Source organism: Neomonachus schauinslandi, chromosome 13 (genome assembly GCF_002201575.2).
Source record: "Neomonachus schauinslandi chromosome 13, ASM220157v2, whole genome shotgun sequence".
Taxonomy (NCBI): domain Eukaryota; kingdom Metazoa; phylum Chordata; class Mammalia; order Carnivora; family Phocidae; genus Neomonachus; species Neomonachus schauinslandi.
Window position 1 is genome coordinate 56,933,039 of NC_058415.1, and position 11,307 is coordinate 56,944,345.

The following is an 11,307-nucleotide window of genomic DNA, read 5'->3' on the forward strand; positions in this document are numbered from 1 at the left end:
TTTTTATTCCTTTGGTTTTCTTCTAGATTGGGTTCTTCCTTTATTTTTTGCATCCTGTCTTCCTTGTTCCTTTTCCTGCCCCTCCCTCCCTTCCCACTTTCCTTCCTTCCTACCTATATTGTGGCTGTGATCCGAACGCATAAGGGCCATGCCATTATCTTTCCACTTACAACTATCTACCATGGCTCACAGTTAGGATACCTCTCCTTGCTCTGGAGTGTGGGACCTTGAGCCCCTTCCCACCTGGACCAATTTATCCACCCCTGGGAGCTCTGGTTTGAAAGCTGGCTATTGCTTTCAAACTCACCCACCCCATTTCTGTGCCCTGAGGGTGGTTTGGCTGGGGCTACCTACTGACTTTGATGGGGCCAAGGCGCTGTCTCTCCTCTGATGCCCTTAGAGGTGGGGCATATCCCATCCTATAGACTTAGACTTGTTCCCCCAACCTCACGCCTGTACTCTGGAAGTTGCCAAGCCATGGCAGCTCTTCTTGCCTCTCCTGAGGTCTCACGGAGGAACACAGGGGTTTTACTTACAAAGGCTTTTCCCGAGACCTTTCCTAAGGCTACCTACTCACACAACAATTCATGTTCCTCAGATTAGAGGATGTTAGTGAAAATGGTGGGTATTTTGACTCATCTTTTCTCAATGCTCCTTTTGGGCATGGGGCACCATTATCCTCTGTTACTTTCCTCGGCTACCACATTTTAAGGTTTATAAAAAGAATTTGCGAGTTTGGTTGGACTTGAGTTTGTAGCAGCATTTTTGTTTTGGTTTGGGCGTTTGTTCCTTTTGTTAGTCGGGGGTAGGATGGAGTAGAGTGATTACGTGACGGCTTCACTTCGCCTCCGAACCCAGAGATCCCACCCTTGCCTTGTCCATAGTTCTGCCCTCAGACCCCTCCTTTGGGCAAGAACCTAGCAGCCCCTAGCACTTTCAAATCCCTGGAGTGAAATAGGGGCCCATAGGACTAGGCCTTAGTACAAAGTGGGTGTTCAGCCCACGGCAGAGGAGCGAAAAGGGGGCAGCATCAGAGGGACCTCAGTACTTGAAAAGAGAGCATCCAGGCAGGGCATGGTGTGTGAACCAAGGCATGGAAGTAGGGCAGACAGGAACAATGATTGGGGAATGGGGGAGGGGGCGGGGGTGGGCAGGGGTGGTATCTAGCTGGAGGAATGCCAGCTGAAGGGGGCAGGAGGAGAGAGGCTGGAGAGTAGGGAAGGCAGGGCCTAGGCATGCAGTCTGGTCTGGGGGCTGCCCCTGTGTGTGACCAAAGCACGTAGCTCTTGGACTCTCAGGGAATATTATAGAAAGCCACGGTAGGTACAAGTAGCCTAGTTCCTGCGTCTCCTCATCTCAGCCCCTCCCAAGGAAACTTCTCTGCCCCACTTATATTGCCTCCCTGTCCTTGTGTCCCAAGGATGCCTTTGCTCTCTTCCCTATAGCCACAGGTAAGGCCTCAGCCATGGCCACACTAGACACCATCACAAGCTACATGCTAACATACCACAGATGTGCCCCTGGTCACCTAGTCACACGAAACCATAACTGTGGTTGTATACCACCACCACAAACTGGCAGATGATGGCCCAGGGATGCATGATACTGAAGGTACACTTTGCACACAGCTCCGCACTGTCTGGCTCCCCTCTGGGGCCTTTGCCTCTGATTCTCCTGAGAGCTTGCTCTGCCCCCTGGTGGCCACTCCCGTAGCCACTGCCCTTCTGGAAGGACCCTATTATCCACTCCCTTACGGGCCTGGTTCCTGCCCAAAGAAGCTTCCAGCCTTAAACAGCCTCTCCCCTCAGACTGGCACTGTCAAACCAGGCCCCTTCAGATCCACTCGCCCACAGATCGACTTTCCCATCAGACCAGCACTGTTAGGCAAGGCCTTCTCAAATAGGGTTACCAAGAGTCCCAGTTTGCCTGGGACTGAGGAATTGCCCAGGACTTGAGATATTCAGTGCTAAAACTGACAGTCCCAGGCAAACTAGGAGTAGTTGGTGATCCTGTTCTCAGAGCTGTGTGCCTTCAGAGTGGTCTTTCCTCAGACTGGACCCTTCAGAAGCTCTCTCGATTAATCTACCCCCTCTCAGACTGGCCCTTCCAACTGAGATCTCTATAGTAGCATGTCCCAGACCAGCCTCCCCTCAGACTAATCCTTTCACACTGGCTCACTCACCTTCAGGTTAGCCCTTCCCCATTAGAGTACCCCTGTCAGAAAAGTTCTCCAGCCTCTCCTCATGCTGGCTCCATCAGACTCCCCTCCTCAAACCTCCTTCCTCTCTGCCCTCCTCTGAGGAGAGGGAAGGGTGTGAGGATTACACCCCAATCTTTTCTGCCCCCCAAGCACTCCATTCTTTCCATGTAAGATGAACTTCCCCAGACTCCAGTCTAGGGAGTTAGTGAGCTCACCCAGTGGCTCTGGGGAGGTCACAGGGCCAGAGGCTGCCCCAGGATTCCTGCCTACTGTCTCCGGATCACCTTCCTCTCTCCTGGCTGGCTGCTGGAAGATGTGGGGTGTGTCAGCTATCAGCCGCCTGCCCTGGAGCAGGAATGAAGGGCAGGCAGGTGGCCGAGAGGGGGCAGCAGAAGCCAGGACAGGCCCTAGCTCAGGCCAAAGAGGCACTGTGGCCACAGGCTGGGGTCTGGACCAGGGCAGGAACACAAAGAGGGAGGCAAAGAGAGCGAAGGGCTGACAGAGTCAGGAAAGAGGAACAGAGACACAGAGATGGGGTGGAGATCCATGAAGAGCCAGAGAGACACAGAGAGACTGAGATGGGGGTAGACACACAGAGACAGGGAGGAAGACAGAAAAGGGAAGACTGAGAGACAGGGAGGAGACAGAGAGAGACAAACAGGGATGGAGACAGAGACAGGAGTTAGAGACATACACGGGAAAGGAGACAGGATAGAGACATAAGAGAAACACAGAATAGGAACCAGGACAAAGACAAGTTCAGGGATAGGAAGGGGACAGAGACTGATGGAAATGGGTTCAGTGAGAAGAGGATGGGGGCAGAGACAAGTCAGCCTTATAAGAATGGGGCATATAAGAAGGTCCCCATCTCCAGTGCCCCTTGGGGGAGCAAAGAGAACTAGTGAGCTGAAAGGCTGAGCCACCATACACATTGGGCCTGGGATCCAAGCCTCCCCTGGCAGCCCCCCTCAGCAGTTTTCATTCTCTGGGATCTGATTTAGCTTTAAGAATTGATGTCTATACTTACCCCAGCTCCCCAGAACCACCATGGGAAATAATGACGCGGAGGGACAATACTTGGAGGCAGCAGCAGACAGCACTCTAAGACCCTCCAAAGCGAGCAGCCTCTGTGAGGTTGAGGGCCAAGACTCCCAAAGAGGAATGACCACCCCCAGGCCCAGGCCCGTCAGAGGCAAGGACACTGGCCCTCCAGCCACCTTGGCACTTAGGACAGGGCTGGGTCTCTCTCTCTTGAAGTTGGGGGCAGGGAGATGCCGCAGGCCTCTCCGTTGGCCTCTGAGGCACCAGCAGGCCCCCTCCCCTCTTTCTCCTCCCCAGACCCCACATAATTGCTTTCCCATGTTGCTAATGGAGGCCAGATTGCTGATGCCCAAGCCCTGGGTGGGCGGTGGGTGGGTCAGGGCTGACCAAGGCTCTCAAGGCAGGAAAGCAGCACAGGCTGGAGACCTCTGAGCTTTAGCCCCACTACCACAAAGACAGGGAAGGGGGAGGCTCAGACCCACCCCAGGAATACAATGTCCTTGGCAAGAGTTGGTGCCGCCTGCTCTGTCCACCCCTGCTGAACCTGGAATACAGGTTCAGGCTCAAGCCACATCTCACAGAAACCAGACAAACAGGCAAATCAGGGGTCCAGGGTCCAGAGGTAGGTCCACAGCCACTTCTCCGTATGTCCAATCTTGGGAGCCTCTTCCTGGAATGAGGAGTCATGCATTCCCCTAGCTGGGGCTACTCAGCTTGAAAAGCCACAGGCCCCTCTACCCTGACATCAGGCCTTTTGTTTTCCATGAGATCTCCCACCTGGAACACCCCCTCTCCTCCTGTAATGCCTGGCCTGGAAGAGAGCCAGCCACCTTCCCTCTGAGCCCCTCACCCAGCCCCAAGCCCTGTCCAGGCCTAACTCATCAGTGCTTGAGGCAACATGGATCCCTCCTCCCGGGCGGCCTGGTGAGACCTGCAAGGAATGTCCATTTTCTGACCCTGGTCTTAAGAAAAGGGTTTGAGTTGGGGGTGTGTGTGTGTGTGTGTGTGTGTGTGTGTTCACGGGATGAGTGGCTTAGTGTAGGTGTGGCACTCGGCACCTGTGGGGAGTGTTCGCGCAAGTCAGTGTATTTGTGCCTCTGACTTCATCTCTCTCTCATCCCAGCCACTCAGAGCAAGGCCAAGCCTGGCTCCCCAGGTTGGGGTTCTGGTCTAATCCTTTGCTCCCTCCCCCAGGCCAGAGGTACCTGCCAACGTGGCCCCAGCCCTAGGCATCCTCCGCTAAGGAGCTGCAGTGTCCCCCCACTGTGGTAGAAGGTGCAGTGGCTTCTACAAGGGGGCTGGACCTGAGCAGGCGTGGGGCAGCCACAAGCCCCTCCTCTGAGAAGAAACCAAAGGGACCTTGGAATCCCAGTTTGAGGACTGGAAGGGTGTGGGCAGGGTACAGAACTAGACCAAAGACTGGGTACTCTGGAAAACCAAAGCCTGCTCTTCTGCTCACACTGAGTCTCGACTGTAATCTAACCCTGGGGGTAAATCTTGTTTCACATTTCCAGTCCTGCAACACAGGCCCAATCCCTAGTCATGTACCAAGTGGCCTCCTTCACGCAGCCTCCCGCCCTGCCCAGGCCCAGTACGCTCTGCACTCTGAGCCTTGTAGCCTAGCTGAGCCCCAGGCCTGACCTCCTAGAGCCCCTGAACTGTGTCTGAACTGCATGACGGGGATGACAACCCCCCGTACCCCAAAGATGAAGTCTGGCCTCCTCACACTCTTGCATCTCTGCCCCTATGGGTAAAGCCTAGGCTTTCCTGGAAGGCAGCTCTGGAGATGACTCTTGACAGGCCTACCCCTGTCAGGATTCAATAGCCTCCAGGACTGACTGGACGTCCCCATGTGGGACCTGCCTCACTGGGACCCCTCATTCCCCACAGCTCTACCCCTGGCCTCCAGGGAGCCTTCTCCTCCAAAGAAGCAGACAGCCCCACCCCCAGACACATCTGCCTGAGAGCTATACTGCGTCTCCCCATCTATATGGAGAGAGTTGTCTCTCTCCAACTAGAATTTCTTCCCTCTTCCAGGGCTAGAAGGGGAGGGATCCTTGGAAGAAGGATACCCTCCCAAAGTGGGTCTGTTCCAAGGACTCATGAAATGGTGACGTTTAATGAGAACCCCCCACCCTCCCAACCCTGTATATACATCTATAAAAAATTCAAATACAGCAAGTTACCATTGAGTCAGACTAGAAGGGATTGACCGGGCATTAAATACTGTGGGGTGGGAGCAGGGAAAGGGGAGGGTCGTACAAAATGGGGACAGATGGGGGAGTGAAAAGTGTGGGCACTGGGGGGAGGGGGATGGCTGGGCCCCCCCAGCATCAGGAGCTTATAATCTGATGGTGGCAACAGACACCCTGGGACAGACAGGAGGCTGGGGCAGGAGAAATTATGGATGTGAGGGGCTCCCCTCAGACCCCCCCACAGGCTCCTGGGAGTGGCTGGCATTGGAGGGTCCACCCCGAGGGGCCAGGGTGGGGGTGGGGGGTCTTTGGTGGGTGGGTTAGCTGCAGGGTCCTCCTCTCCTGAGGGCAGGAGGAGAGCCAGCATGGTGTGGCAGGGCTAGGGGGCGGCAGGCCCGGGCCTGCCGGGGTCTCTACAAATTATGTTTGAAGAGAATGCAGAAGGTCCTCCCGCCCGTGTGCAAAATAGAAACTGGGGTCTGCGGGCTCAGCTCCGGCCTCCTGGTCCTCTGCAGGTGCGCTGGCATGTCCTCACGGGGTGCCGGGCTCTAGGGAAACAGGGCAGGGGGCTGTAAGGGACGACGGCGGGTGGGGGTCCCCTTGGGCTCCCGTCTGCCACCCCGCCTCACTTGATTTACCAGATCAGGAGACTGTTGGCAGTGGTGGCAGCAGCCAGGGCCAGAGTTATGGGGACACTGATCAAGAAGGGTGCTGAGGGTCCTCCGCCGCTGCCCAGTTCCCCAGGGTCACAAATCTTCGTGGTGGGTGGAGGTGCCAGTGAGCTGGTGGTGCTGGTCGTGGTCTCTGGGGAACATGGGGGGGATCCCACTCAGGGCAGGGCCAGGGCTGCAGTCAACCCAGATCTGGGGGGTTCATGAGGCACACTGTTCCTGCTCTGTGTTAGACCAGTACTGCCTCCCCCATCAGACAGCCCCTGCTTCCTCTCTCAGACGTGTCCTGCCTCCCCCATTGGGCAGATACTGCTTCCCCATGGCTCACAGATGACCTCTCCACCCCACGGCCCCTACCAAGAATGTCCAGACAGCAAGGACAAGGCACAGCTTGGTCAGGACAGACAGACAGGAGTGTGGCGGCCACAGAGGCTCTAAGGCTCTGAGTCCTGGGAGGGGTGGGAAGGCGCAAGATAGAGCCAGGTAACAGCGCAGGCCCACTGAGAGAACGGTGGGGGGCGGGGAGGGGCTCACCCGGGGCCTGGGCCTCAGTGGTGAGGTGTCGTGGCTCCTCAGTCCAGGGTGTGGCATGAGCGGCCACGCTCCAGTCACTCCACGTCCCAATCTCATTGTCCTTGGCCGCCACCTGGATGATGTACTCCTTCCCGGCATAGGCATCCGTGATGGTGTGCGCTGTGCCGTCTGACAGCTCCACCTGCAGCCAGACAGCGGGATGGGGGTGGCGCCCGGGGGTCAGGAGAGTGAGCACCCCCAGAGGAACTGAGAACACTGCCGGGAGAGAAGAGTGAAGACCACCCCCCCGGAGGAAAAGAGAGCTTCCTGGGGGGAGAGAGAGGACATTGAGAATATTCCTGAAGGAGGGTAAAGACACCTCGGGGAGGAGACCCCAAGGGAGGGAAGAGGATCTTGAAGGAGAGTAAGAAAATCTTCCGGAGACCGGAAGCACCCCCAGGGGAGCAGGAGGACTGTGCTCAGTGTCTCACTCTGCTGTCATCCCAGCTCCCTCACAGTGCCCAGCCTGAGCCCTGATCTCAGTCCCTCCCTGGAGGTGACAAGAGTAACAGGGTAAGAGAGGAGATGGTGATGTGCTCAGAAGGAAGGTTATAAATACAGACGTGGAGCTAGGCTGCCTCAGTCCAGGTTTTAGCTCCATCCCCTCTCAGCCGGCTGACCAAGTTCCTTAACCTCCAAATGCCTTGCTGTCCTGATCTGGGAAATGGTATTAATGATCTATCTCACAGGAGTATAATGAGGACTCAGGCACATGGGAAGCAACAAACACACTTCAGCCAGCTCTGTCATCATCAGAGCCTGGCTTCCCAGATGCCCAGTGCACCCACCAGCCTAGCCCCCGTTGAGCCTCCCACTCAGGAAGGCCTCAGTGTGGTTATCACCCTGCCTGAGGCAGAAGAGGGTGGGGGGGGGGCAGCTCCCAAGCAGCAGGACAGCAGGACAGCAGGACGGCAGGACAGCTGCTCCATTTCCTCCTGGAGGCATCGCCACCCCACCCCCGCCCAGGTCAGCCCTATTCTGCTGGTCTCCCCCACCCTTCAGGCTGGCCTGCCTGTCCAGCGCCCCTCCCAGTCCCAGGCTGGGCTCTGGTTCATCTCAGCGGCACCCGCTGCCTCATTAAGCCTCCTCGTAAACAGGGGCAGCCGGCAGGGGCGGAGGAGGGGGCTGCTCTGGGCCACGTCTGGCTTCAGGGCTTTTTTGGTCCCTGTTCCAATCTTCCTTCCGGGAAAACCGGGTCTGAGCTACCTACCTGACAGGCTGTGAGTACATGCACGCATGTGTATGTGTATTCATGTGTGTGAAGATGGGTCTAAGTAGAGCAGGAAGCCCCTCCAATAACCTCCCCCTCTCCCACCCCTATCTGTGGCCCTGAGGCGGAGACAATGGTAAAGGTCAGGGTCAGGGTGAAAGTCATTTAGGGCCCAGACCTGGGCTCACTCAGTCCTACTCCCAGCCCTGGAAGATCAGTGGACCCCACAGACACTCCTCCCCTGGAGTTGGGGCCTAGTTCCTCCTCTGGTCCCCTATACCCTTTTGTCTTCCAAAGACCCCCTCTGGCTGAGTAGAGAGGGAGAGAGCTATGGAGAGCAGATCAAATTACCACCTCATTGGGGGGCTTATGGTGGGCACCATACACCTCTAGAAAGGTGGCCCAGGAGCCCAGTGCTTTCCTGGCAGCCACATCTAGGCTTAGGCCCTTCTTGCTAGGTTGTCACTGATCCCTTAATCCACACCCTTAAGAGAATGGCTCCTCAATTGGCAGGAATTCTCTAGTAGCTGGCATCTGCCTAGCCTCAGAGTCCTCCATCCAGTCGGCTGTAGCACATGTCAGACACGCCCTCCAGCCTCCCTGCTGAATTAGGGCCAGAGCAGAAGATGCAGGGAACCCATGCTGGGTCCCAGTACTTGCCTCACCTTGTCCATGCTGAGACAGCCCCTGCCAGACCTCATGGTGCCCATTCTTGTCAATCCTGGCCTGTAGCTCTCATTTCCCCCTGAAAATCCAAGTGATGTTTTTCTCTGCTCTCCCCTCTGTACCACCTCCCGATCATACACCTGCTTCTCTCCAACATAAAGGATTAGGGAGAGTAGATTCTATTCAGAGCAAAATTCAAGTTCAAAAGAGCCATAAATTGAGCCAACTCCAATGTCAATGAGATATGGAACAGGGCAAGCTATGTGCCACGGGTCATACATGTTCTTAGCACAGAGTCCACGTATTTTGCTCTACCCACGTCAGTGTGGGGCTCAGTTCTGCAGTGCATGGTCTTGGCATGTTAGTCACATGCATGTGTGCAGCACGGTTCCTGCTAGGGACCACGTGTATGTGTGCATGTTCCTGTGTGTGTGGCGGGCGGTATGCCAGGTCCACCGTGAGGCGTGTGCGCCACAATACGCGGTGCTGCTGCCTGCAGCTCGTTAGCAGGGGAGGGGGGCTTGTGAAACTAGACCCTGGTTATTAGCAATGCATTAGGCGCGGGCAGCTGGCCAGGCAGGAGGGACTCCGGATTCTGTCAGAGAACATGTGAGCAGCCTTTATGGGGGCCAGGCCTACAACCCGGACAGGCACCCTGGAATCACATTACACACTTTAAAGGCTAGCTGGAAGGGGGGCATGAGGAGGTGGGTTGACTGACCCCTGGGTGCCAGTCTGGGCTAGCCTGTGGCGCACCCTCGAAGCCCCAGTCCTAGCCCACAGACCTCATGGGCCAGAAAGAGTGCCTACAACTCTATGGGTCCAGGGCTGTCAAAGGAGAGAGAACATTAAGTCAGCCCCAAATGCCTGGCTGCTCCTCAGAGCAACTGTAGCTTGATCAACATCACAGACCACACCCTGACCCCATACCAGCCCTTATCCACTGCTTCGTTCCCAGACTAGGCTACCTTCCGACCTGTAACCTTGAGCAGACCCCTAAGCCACACCTGACTTTGGAGCCCTGACACTCATCATGGCCTGAACTCATACCCTGGAACAAGTCTGCCACCACTGCCTGATTCTGACCCCTTGAGCCATTGAGACTATAAGTCCTTGAGGACCAGGATGTCCTGCCCCTTGGGGCCAGCACAGGCCCGCAGCCTGGGCCAGAGTCTAAGAGGGAGATGCCTGATCAGGGCTAAGAGCCAGAGTGAAGGAAAGGGAAATCCTACCTGCCCTGCTTGCCATCTCCCTTCCAGGATTTCTTCCCATTACCCCGGGCCACAAAAACAGATGTGTTCCCATCACACTAATGGAGGCCACTGGGAACCCTTTAGGGCCTCCGATCAGGATACCTTCCTCAGCCCCATCCATCCTTCCAAGCCCATCTGATCCCCTCTCCCTGAGGAAAGAAAGCCTCTCTGACTGCCCCCAGGCTTCACACTGGAACAGCGACCAGCTGATATGGGTGATATGGATACCTCCCACGCCACGAGGCTCTGATTCGGGCACTTGGGATCTGGGCAGGGCAGGGCACTCACATGCTGCCACTGGTCCAGGATGAGGGGTCGGTAGCGCAGAAAGAACTTGAGAGGAAAGGATTCAGGGTCGGGCCAGGTCGAAGGGGTCTGCCAAGTCACCTCTAGCCGGCGAGGGTTGCTGGGTACTGGTCGGGCTACCACATTTTCTGGAGGGTCAGGCTTCACTGTTAAGGAGACACAGCTTCATTACCTCACTAATCTCTGGGAACGACCCCACTATGTCAACCCCAGTCACCATGTCCACCATCTTGTATCACCAACCATTGTCCTAGTTGTCACAGTGGCCACCCCTCTTCTCTGCTGTCAATTCTGGCAACTACCATTAACAACCGTCTCATTATTTCCACCTCTCACATCCCTGTCACCACCAAGGACTGTCACTACAGTCACTGTCACCAGCTCATGATAGCGATATCCCAAATTTCATCCCATCATCCCAACCCCATGCTCATAATGACCAGCATCCCAATTACCAAGTCTATATGATGGCTCCACCATTACCAGCATTACCTCCCCTGTCACCGGGATCACCCCCTCCTGCACCAGCATCATATACTCCCCTCAAGCTTGGCTTTTCACCTCAGCTCTTCCAGTTCCAAACTGAGATACACTCTCCCCTGGAAGAGTCTGGGTTTGAAGCTGCTCTGTGGGTCAAGGTTAAAAGATAGTCCACAGGTGTGGCAGTTCTGGGTTGGAGGTAGGCTGGGGACATGATGGGAGTCTAAGGGCCCAGCTCATGCAGAAACAGTCTGGGGGTCTCAGCCATGGTATGGAGGGCAAGCAGAGGGTCTGGCTGGGATGGGGTAAGAGCAGACAAGGGGTCTGGTTGGGATGGGGTGGGGGAAGGCAAGGGGTCTGGCTTCTGGCTGGGATGGGGTAAGAGCAGGCAAGGGGTCTGGCTGGGATGGGGTGGGGGAAGGCAAGGGGTCTGGCTTCTGGCTGGGATGGGGTAAGAGCAGGCAAGGGGTCTGGCTGGGATGGGGCAGGAGCAGAGGGTCTGGCTGGGGTGGGGGTGGGGGTGAGGGCGGTATCTGTCCCAGTCCTGTCTCCTGTTCTGACACCTCATTCATCACAAGCCGTAAGGAAGCCATTAGCATGGGGGGGGGGGGGGGAGGCTGCAGCTGCACAAGGGTCTGGCCCAGCCTGCCCCCCCCCCCCCCCCTGTATCCCTGGGGGCCCAGGGGGCCGGGGGGAAAGGCCGCCGGAAAGG

At 56.5% G+C, this 11,307-nt stretch overlaps 1 protein-coding gene across 2 annotated transcripts in view; it reads right to left on the reverse strand.

Annotated features, from left to right (window-relative positions):
- Nucleotides 1–5,779: 5,779 nt before the first annotated feature.
- Nucleotides 5,780–11,307, reverse strand: part of CNTFR (ciliary neurotrophic factor receptor) — a 38,292-nt gene continuing 32,764 nt past the window's right edge. For both annotated transcript variants that reach the window (XM_044920517.1, XM_021691375.1), the window contains exons 7-10: nucleotides 10,098–10,261; nucleotides 6,642–6,822; nucleotides 6,075–6,240; nucleotides 5,780–5,984 (exon numbers count right to left, since the gene is read on the reverse strand). In XM_044920517.1, the coding sequence (XP_044776452.1) occupies nucleotide 5,984; nucleotides 6,075–6,240; nucleotides 6,642–6,822; nucleotides 10,098–10,261 (512 nt within the window). In that variant the 3' untranslated portion in view covers nucleotides 5,780–5,983. The remainder of the gene's footprint in view (nucleotides 5,985–6,074; nucleotides 6,241–6,641; nucleotides 6,823–10,097; nucleotides 10,262–11,307) is intronic.